Source organism: Bos grunniens, chromosome 9 (assembly GCF_055505025.1).
Source record: "Bos grunniens cultivar Pamir isolate PY7600 chromosome 9, Bosgru_T2T1.0, whole genome shotgun sequence".
NCBI lineage: Eukaryota > Metazoa > Chordata > Mammalia > Artiodactyla > Bovidae > Bos > Bos grunniens.
In genome coordinates this window covers 80,650,273-80,660,970 of record NC_141173.1, presented here as the reverse complement: position 1 = coordinate 80,660,970, position 10,698 = coordinate 80,650,273, and the positions used below count along the sequence as shown (strand labels likewise).

General features: G+C 36.3%; 1 protein-coding gene across 2 annotated transcripts in view; it reads right to left on the bottom strand.

Annotated features, from left to right (window-relative positions):
* Positions 1-698: 698 nt before the first annotated feature.
* Positions 699-10,698, bottom strand: part of VTA1 (vesicle trafficking 1) — a 70,688-nt gene continuing 60,688 nt past the window's right edge. For both annotated transcript variants that reach the window (XM_086318095.1, XM_086318096.1), the window contains exons 7-8: positions 8,458-8,538; positions 699-2,018 (exon numbers count right to left, since the gene is read on the bottom strand). In XM_086318095.1, coding sequence (XP_086174221.1) covers positions 1,873-2,018; positions 8,458-8,538 — 227 coding nt within the window. In that variant the 3' untranslated portion in view covers positions 699-1,872. The remainder of the gene's footprint in view (positions 2,019-8,457; positions 8,539-10,698) is intronic.

Sequence of the window (10,698 nt, the reverse complement as noted above, 5' to 3'; positions counted from 1 at the left end):
GGAATGCTACTATTTGCTGAGTATTTCATGTGTAGTATTTCACTTTTCATATTGAACTCTAAGGTGGCTAGTGGTATCACCTCCATTTTACAGACAGGAGTTGCTATGACAAAGCCCACTTCTCTGTGGTTTTCATACATCTTCTCCTCTCCATGTGCTCTCCCAACTGGGAGCAACAGGGAGTGTGTGAAATGGGAGGTGACAGTTTTCTTCCCAGTGGCCAGACATGTTAGGATCGGAACTAAAATTTGCTGAGCTGTATTTTACATTTACCTTTTATAACATAAAAGATCATCCAAGTTATTTTTCTATTTCAATAAAGTTCCAAAGATCTATATCAGAACCCTGGAATTGCAGATGCAAATGTTGAACTCTACAAATGTTATAAGAATTTAGCTGTGAAAGATATGAAAATAGTTTTCAGGAGGCTTGTTTTTGGGGGCTTGTTTTTATAATAATTTAAAACTGTATATTCAGCATATTCATTCTATCAAACTCTATACAATAGCACTATACTTATGCAAAGAAAAACAGAAAGACATTATGAGTTAATGATTCATTTTCTTCCAAATAGACTGTTAGAACAGGGGTCAGCAAACGTTTCCATAAAGGAGCAAGTAGTATGTATTTTAGACTGGCAGGACGTATAATTCTGCAGTCATGGAAAGACACCAAGCACAAAACATAAATAGATATAATTCAGTTTCAATAAAACTTTATTTATACAAGTGGCCAGCCCACAGACCACAGTTTGCTGACCCCTATGTTAAAAGATTCCAAATATTAGTGTAATGAATGAAATATATCAGATAAATTTCAGATAAATCTGCCAAATTTCTCTCATTTTAAAAATGGTCTGACTTTAAAAAAGTGACAATTTCAGCATGCAAAAATGATATCTGGCTCTGCAATAAGCCAAACTAGTTAAAAGAAACCTTGTATTTATTTTTTACACAGCACAAATGTAGGTGACACAGTAAGTTCGTAATTCCCCACAAAAAACTTATAAACTCAACAATTGAGAATCATGTTCTTATAATCTGCATCATTCATAGCTATACACTCTATGGAATCCATTCCATAGCAGCAGAGAACCTTAACTCAAAAGCACCAAGTTTCCAGGCATTACTACAAACATCTTGTTTTCATTCTCTAATACATGCAGTCAAACTGCCTAGGAAGCAAATACCAATTCACCTTAAATGTCAATGGGTAAGGGAAAACAGTTAAGCAACCAACATTATTCTTACGTCTAGAACTGATGCTACCTCTTTACTTCATTATTTTTTCCTTTCATGAACATTTTACTTTTTAGCGTAGCTCCATTTGAGTATAAATTGAAATTTGAATATAATCTCTTTCAGATTCATCTAACAGTTTAGAACATCCATATCTGTTTAATTAATCTTGAGGAAAACAGAAATATGATCTCTAATCTAGAATATTCTGGCAGTCTTTATTAAAAGTTAAGTTCAGAATTTTATAGCAAAGTGATTATGGTCGGTTTGTTCAAATTATAGATTATAAGATTCCTTCATTTATTTAGATTAAGATACAAAGCTAATTCCCAATACATTTTATAGAAGTGTTTTCATGTTTTGAACAAGCAGGGTTCAGTGGGCAATTATAGGACCTTGCTCACATTAGAGAGCTATACACTCAGAGACTACTGGATCCACTAAATGGACAATGAAAACTGGTTGAGGCTGCTGATGAATACTTCAATAGGAATCTGATACACAGACACAGATTTCATTGTTAAAGTCAATGGAACTGAAGTCTTCCTTAAAACTGTGCTCCTGATAGGCTGAAGATAGAGTAGTGGACTGTTAGTTCTTTAAGCCAAAAATGCATGGATGTTGTACAAAGGCTTCATTCTCTGCCTGTAGTCAGTAACTTGAGGGCCTTCTGCAGATTCTGCACTGCAGTGCTGACATCTTCATACTGCAAAGCACTGCCAGCATACTTGCAGTATTTCTGAGCCCTAGCAAAGTCCTCTGGTGTTAGTCGGATATCTCCTAAGAGAAAAATAGAGTAATGAAAACATTTGTAAAGAATATAAAAAGTGTTATTTAGGTTAGGTAAATGCTTATACTCAAGATTACAGAAAATGTTTAAGTTTATATAAAAATATGAAGGTCTTTCCCCAACCCTTAGTTGTATCTGAATAAATTTTCTTTATGCTTTTAAAAACAAGGAAAGCAGCTTTGGTATTTACGTCAGAATTGCTGAGACTCTCTTTTTCTGGAACAATACACACAGTCTAAGACATTCAAACCTCATTTGAACTAGAATATACATATGAATAAAAAATTAAGCAACAAACTTTATGCAAATATTACATACATTATCTACATTTTTTAAAGCATGTAAAGGGTTAAGGATTAACTAAAACATACCATTAAACTACACAATCAAACTTCAACAATCCTTATTAGTTCTTTGTTTAAAATGGATTCTCATCAGGCTTTCTATCTACACATATGTTTAACATGGATAGACCCAGCCAAATAATTTGGGTGAAAAAAAAATCATACTGAAAATATTTAATCTAAGATTTAGATTTGAATATATATTTCTAAAAGTGAAATTAAAAACTGACTTTGTGTCTTATCTTTGGAAATAAATAGCATTCTCTTTTGAAATTTTTATGAGGACTCTTAAGAACTGATCAGAAGGTTGGGGGTACAGAATACAAAGAAAAGATAATACATTTTGATTCCCTTTCTAAATGAACATATATAAATATAATTGCTTTTCTTTTAGTTGCTTTTAATTTTGCCAGAAAATAAAGCATAAAATGAAAACTTTGGCATTTGAAGTCCTACTTCAAAGTATGTAGCAATTCTAGGTACTCTGATACTAAATTCTTATCCAAATTAATATTTTCTAAAATTTTCAAAAAAGAATGCTGAAGTAATGTATCCGAAAGTTTCTAACCCAGTTTTTAGGCACTTGTAAGTGTTGAATAACTTCAATGAATGACTATAAAAAAGCCATATTTACTTTATTTCCCACTTAAAAAAATATTAAGTTCACACAGAATTAAACATTAAATTTAAGATTTTAAAATAATGTACTTATACATCTACGTACAATAATGTACTTATACATCTACGTACAGTAACTAGACCAGTGTGCTACATATACAAAGCCTCCAAATACTTGTTGAGTATTAAAGATTACAATCATAGTTGATCCTCACTGTTGTGAATCACAGATTGTTGTTGTTGCTCAGTCGCTAAGTCGTGTCTATCTCTTTTCAACCCCATGAACTGCAACATGCCAGGCTTCCTGTCCTTCAATACCTTCGGGAGTTTGCTCAAACTCATGTCCATTGAGTCAATGATGCCGTCCATCTCATCTCTGTCACCTGCTTCTCTTCCTGCCCTCAATCTTTCCCAGCATTAGGGTCTTTTTCAATGAGTCAGCTCTTCGCATCAGGTGGCCAAAATACTGGAGCTTCAGCTTCAGTCCTTCCAATGAATATTCAAGATTGATTTCCTTTAGGACTGACTGGTTTGATCTCCTTGCAGTCCAGTGGACTCTCAGGAGTCTTCTCCAGCACAACAATTGGAAAGCGTTAATTCTTTGGAGGTCAGCCTCTTTTATAATCTAACTCTCGCATCTGTACCTCAAAATCACTGTGGATAGGGACTGCAGCCATAAAACTAAAAAATGCTTGCTCCTTGGAAGGAAAGCTATGATCAACCTAGACAGTGTATTAAAAAAGCAGACAAAAAAAAAAAAAAAAAGCAGAGCCATCAGTTTGTGAACAAAGGTCCATATAGTCAAACTATGGTTTTTCCAGTAGTTATGTATGGATGTGAGAGTTGGTCCATAAAGGTTGAGTGCTGAAGAATTGATGCTTTCAAACGGTGGTGCTGGAGAAGACTCGAGTGTCCCTTGGACTGCAAGGAGATCAAACCAATCAATTCTAAAGGAAATCAACTCTGAATATTCACTGGAAGGACTGACACTATAGGTGATGCTCCAATCCTTTGGCCACTGGATGAGAAGAGCTGACTCACTGGAAAGGACCTTGATGCTGGGAAAGATTGAAGGCAAAGGAGAAGGGGTTGGCAGAGGAAGAGATGGTTAGATATCATCACTGATGAATAGACATGATTTTGAGCAAACTCTGGGAGACAGTGAAGGACCGGGAAACCTGGCGTGCTGCAGTCCACGGGGCTGAAGAGAGTCAAACGTGACTTAATGAGTGAACAACAGTCCTCTGTCAAGATCAGATAAGTCAACCTTGGAAAGGCATAGTTTTATCAATTGGGGATACAGGGATTTCTCTTTAAACCAAATGATTTTGTTTTCTCTAGGTTATTTCCCTAACTCCAAATGATAATCTTATACCATTGTTTCTTGATTTATAAGTTTTTCAGTTCAGTTCAGTCACTCAGTCGTGTTTGACTCTTTGTAAGCACATGGACTGCAGCACACCAGGCTTCCTTGTACATCACCAACTCCTGGAGTTGACTCAAACTCATGTCCACTGAGTCGGTGATGCCATCCAACCATCTCATCCTCTGTCCTTCCTTTCTCCTCCAGCCTTCTATCTTTCCCAGCATCAGGGTCTTTTCCAATGAGTTAGTTCTTTGCATCAGGTGGCCAAAGTATTGGAACTTCAGCATCAGTCCTTCCAATGAATATTCAGGACTGACTTCCTTTAGGATTGACTGGTTTGATCTCCTTGCAGTCCAAGGGACTCTCAAGTCTTCTCCAAAACCACAGTTCAAAAGCACCAATTCTTTGGACCTTTGTTGGCAAAGTAATGTCTCTACTTTTTAAGAAGCTGTCTAGGTTGGTCACAGCTTTTCTTCCAAGGGGCAAGTGTCTTTTAATTTCATGGCTGCAGTCACCATCTGCAGTGATTTTTTGGAGCCTAAGAAAATAAAGTCTCTCACTGCTTCCATTGTTTCCCTATCTATTTGCAATGAAGTGATGGGACCAGACGTCATGATCTTAGTTTTTTGAATGTTGAGTACTGAGCCAGTTTTTTCACTCTCCTCTTTCACTTTCATCAAGAGGCTCTTTAGTTCCTCTTTGCATTTTGCCATAAGGTTGGTGTCATCTGCATATCTGAGGTTATTGATATTTCTGTAGGCAATCTTGATTCCAGCCTGAGCTTCATCCATCCTGGCACATCCTATGATATACTCTGCATATAAGTTATATAAACAGAGTGACAACATACAGCCTTGATGTATTCCTTTCCCAATTTGGAACCAGTTTGTTGTTCTGTGTCCAGTTTTTCCTATTGCTTCTTGATCTGCCTACAGACTTCTCAGGAGGCAGGAAAGGTGGTCTGCTATTCCCATTTCTTAAAGAATTTTCCAGTTTGCTGTGATCCAAACAGTCAAAGGCTTTGGTAGTCAATGAAGCAGAAGTAGATGTTTTTCTGGAATTCTCTTGCTTCTTCTATGATCTAGTGGATGTTGGCAATTTGATATCTGGTTCCTCTGCCTTTTCTAAATCCAGCTTGAACATCTGGAAGTTCTTGGTTCATGAACTGTTGAAACCTAGCTTGGAGAATTTAGAGCATTACCTTGCTAGCGTGTGACATGAGTGCAATTGTGTGGCAGTTTGAGCATTCTTTTGGCATTACCTTTCTTTGGGATTGGAATGAAAACTGACCTTTTCCAGTCCTGTGGCCACTGCTGAGTTTTCCAAATTTGCTGGCATACTGAGTGCAGCACTTTCACAGCATCATCCTTTAGGATTTGAAATAGCTCAGCTGGAATTCCATCATCTCCACTAGCTTTGTTCGTAGTGATGTTTGCTCAGGCCCACTTGACTTCACATTCCAGGATGTCTAGCTCTAGTGAGTGATGATACCACTGTGGTTATCTGGGTCATGAAGATCTTTTTTTGCGTAGTTCTTTCATGTATTCTTGCCACGTCTTACTATCTTCTGCTTCTGTTAGGGCCACATCGTTTCTGTCCTTTATTGTGCCCATCTTTGCATGAAATGTTCCCTTGGTATCTTTACTTTTCTTGAAGAGATCTCTAGTTTTTCCCATTCTTTTGTTTTCTTTTCATTGATCACTTAGGAAGGTTTTCTTATCTCTCCTTGTTATTCTTTGAAACTCTGGATTCAGATGTGTAGCTTTCCTTTTCTCCTTTGCCTTTTGCATCTCTTCTTTTCTTAGCTATTTGTAAGGCCTCCTCTCTGCTATAAAAGGTAAAAGATTTAGCCACTTCCACTCTTTCCTTCTTTCTTACCCTGTCTCCTCCTAAATTTATTATTTTTTTTCCAAATTGCTTAGTTGCTTACTTCTGTCTTCTCATTTCATCAACTCTAGAAAAAATTTCAACATTTTACTTTTGGACATTCCCCCTAAATAGAGCCTTCTTTTATTCCACCTTTCAACCTCTTGAAATACCTCTCTCTACCTTCAACTTGTCAGTGTTGATTCATATTCTGTCTTGAATAAAATACTGTTTGTGACAAGCCTATGCCATTTCAAGGAGAATGTTCTTTGTGTCCAAGTCAAACAAAATCCCTTTTCTTATATTTCATAATTCTATTATTGTTCAAAATCATGGCATATTTCAGTTTGCTTACTTGAAATTTCCTGTACAATTTAAAATGTTTTCTTGGATATTTTCGTTCTTCTTGGCAGACAAATTCTATGGCTTCTTATCCATTTCTTTCACATTCTATAGCTTTTTATTGTATATATTGCATGGAATCCACTTCAGTTTTCTTAAAAGAGGGGGGGGATTTGATTTTCTAATTTTAGAGCAACTGCTTTTCAAGCCTATGGAAAAGTTGTCAATGGAATTTTTCCTGTTAGGTGACGTAAGATTAATTCCACCATTTCTTATATCTCATATTTCTTTTCTTGGTTATCACTCTTCTCTTGATGGAGTATATCCTCTGGTAACTTCTTTAGAAATGGTATGTGGTAGGTGAAACTTCAGAATCCTTACATATTTAACAATATTTACTCTGCATTCATACCTGACAGTTTGGTTGGGTAAGATGGCAGACTTAGCATATGTAATTTTTTCTTCTGAAACCATATTAAAATGATAAGGTAAAACAAAAGGAAATAAATCCTAAAACGGAAGGAAAAGCAGTGAAGTCAAAGAGTGTAAAAACTGGAACAGGTAACTGACGAGATTTAAAGAAATTTCTAGAAAACTAGAAATTAAATGGAGGTATGCCATTAAATGGCCTTCCCTGATGGTTCAGACAGTAAAGAATCTGCCTGTAATGCAGAAGACTTGGGTTTGATCCTTATGTCAGGAAGATCACCTGGAGAAGGGAATGACAACCCATTTCAGTACCCTCGCCTGGAGAATTCCATGGACAGAGGAGACTGGTGGGCTACAGTCCATGGAGTTGCAAACAGTCACACACAACTGAGTGGCTAACACACATGCTGTTAGATAAGAGTGGAAAAACATTCCAACTCAAAATGTTTATAGGAGGCCTTTATGTGGAGCTTACCTAGAGAAACTTCAGAGATGGTCTAGCTATATGAGGAGTGGGGTTAGGGGTCTTTACTCCATCAGTCTCACCTTCCTCACTCTATCAGCCTCTGCATACGTGCGCATCCTTAGCCCTACTGCATTCCCATCTCTCACATGACACTCTAGGTTAAAAACATAGAGAATGTCTCTCTAAAATCATGGAATTGACCTCCTAGATGGAGCTAGGACTGACAAGGTATGTGTGGTACACCCCTTGCCATTCCCCTCCAAGAAAAAAATCTTTTCATCCATGGCTGAGATGCAGGAGGAAGCTGAATATCCTGTTTTCACAAGCGAGAACAGAAAAATCAAGTGGGAAAACAGACCTGCAGACATAACATCAGGGGAAATTCAATGACAGCTACTGAAAGTAACCAATCAAGGTCTTCATCTTACATATAAAAGGACTAATCTCATCAGACATATGAAGAAAATTCTGAAAAAGACTAAATTAAACAAAGAGAACACCCGAGTTGTTCTGTTTCTTTCCAGAAAAGCTAGAAAGATTGGAATTAATAAACTCATCACTTAGCCTATGAACCAATCAGTCAAAATAACAATCCTCAGAGACTTCTATCTTCAACTATGGTTAGTTTCTCTCTTCTTAGATAATCTACTAACTCAGTGCAGGTAAAGAAGATTATAATCAAATCACGAGGTAATCTTGAACTAAACTAACAGAAGCTTCCACGATAGCTTTGGTTACATGTTTGTACCACTATATCCAGCAGTACATAAAAAAAGGAATTGTTTTAAAAAAAAAGGCGGTGGGGAATGCCTCTGGATTTAAATATTTTTGATCTAAGAAATAATCTTGGTTTATTGGAGAATTTGGTGAATAAAGACATTTTAAAGAAGTGTATTTCAAATTACCCAGACATTCAAATGTAGTCATCCCAAGATAAAAGCACAAAACAATGACCCGAAATAGGAGATACACTATACCTCATAAAATAGCTGACTTACCCTGGGAAACTGTACTGAAGAGTGCAGGATCAATGGCCGGAATAGTCTGTGGAGTAGGCTGGATAGTGTTACTTGTTACACCTGCAAATCAGAAAACCACAAATGAGTACAGAAGTGTTACACCCTCAATCCTCTTAATTATATACTAGGAAAGCACTCAGAGGATTATGGAAGAATCTCATTACTTCGCTTCATTACTTTCCTGAAATCTCAATGAACTGTAATTTGATATACATCTTATTTGATGTTGGAGGCTGGTATAGGAAATATGCAGAAAAATATATTTTGAGTATTTACATAGATGTGTTATGAGGCAATATATATTCTTATTATATATTTTGCATTTTCTATCACATCTACTTCTTAAAGGTGCTTCTCAATAAAGCTTACCATGTATCTGTAGAAGTAACAGATTCTATTCCTACCTTTTAATTTCTTAAATAGTTGAATAATTTTGAGGACAAGATAGGATATAATTATGATTTAGTTTAACTTATGGAATGAGTCCCATTTCATCTCTGTCAATGAAATTTAAAAATTATATATTCCAATTTTCCAGTTTATATGTTTTTAAGACAGTATTTTTACACACCGAAGAAGCAATTAGTTATGACTTCCTATTAGAACTTGTCATGACTATCATATTCAGTGGATAACTAGCATTCTTGATTAATGCTAAGTAATATACTAAAGACTATTAATCATCTAAAAAATTAACATAAACTGTTGAAACTTCCAGAGTTTCAATTAACAAGATGATTCAATCAACAAGAAAGCAAATGAAGAAGAAAAGCTGATTACTCTCAATCAACAGACTCAAAGGAAAAGCAGGACTCTTCTGCCCCAGGCCAAGAGGCTCAATCTGAATAGGCAATGTGTAGTAGGGGCTTCCCAGGTGGCTCAGTAGTAAAGACTCTGACTGCCAAGCAGCAGATGAGAGTTCGATCCCTGGGTTGGGAAGATCCCCGGGAGAAGCAAATGACAACCCACTCCAGTATTCTTGCCTGGGAAATTCCATGGACGGAGGAGCCTGGCTTGCTATAATCCACGGGGTTGCAAACAGTCAGACTGTAACTTAGTGACTAAACAGCAGTAGCGTGAAGTAGGTAAGACATGAGGACAATAAGAAAGAGCGGGAGAGAGAGCGAAAACCAACTGGGGAGTTTTTAGGGGCAATGAGAGTCTAGAGCTATGGTTTGACTTAAGTTCTCAAATATATTCTGCAGGTACGAATTTTACTTGAAGGACTTCTTGACTTTGAAGGACCTTATTATTTCCCACGCAAACACGACTGAGCGACTGATCTGATCTGATTATTTCCCACCCAAAGGAAAAACAGTTTAAATATATACTATTTTATATCATTCAATTTTGTTTTGGCAAACTAGTTTCACTTTCACAGCCTTGGTGCTATTTTTATTAAGTCATACCAATCCTGCTTTTAAATTAAAAACGGAACAAAAATTTCCAAAGTGGTATGGATGAAAAGTACAAATTTTAAGTAGCCAAAAAACAAACAAATAAACCCCGAAAAAAGGGTGGAAAAAAGTGAAACGCTTACCTCTCATTCTAGTCCACTTGAGGGCTATCACTAGTTTCTAGGGCACCCTTCTAGTCACACAAAAATATGCATGTTTTCAGATCAGTGTATGTATGTAATAAAGAAATGTACTTTGCTAAGAAATCTGTGTTCTTGCCTAAATCAAAATCTCTGGTCAAACTCCTCACTCTGTGGAGAAGGCATACTTCAGCATATGTGTTGTTAATATATTAAGATTTTGCTAATGGTAATATGTCTGCATACTGTACTGTTCTGTGCATTTTTCACGTAATATACCTTAGCAATAATTCCAGATTAAAATATATAAATCTGCCTTGTTCTTTTTAATGGGTATATATAATGGTGTTCTATTACATACATGAACACACATTTTATAATGCTATCCATCACTGAGGACATTTAGGTTGTTTCCAATCTTCTGCTATAGCTAATACCAGCAAATAATCTTATACAGTGTATACATATATATGTATGAATTTATTTATAGGAAAAATTATATAACTGCAAAGTCAAGAGACATACAAATTTAAATTGACCAATTCAACAACTATGTTTTGCTTGATTTAAAAAATGCTAACAAAATATGTATATGTGTGTGTGCATAGTAGCTCAGTCCTGTCCAACTCTTTTCAGCCCCAGGGACTCTAGCCCACCAGGCTCCTCTGTCCATGGAATTTTCC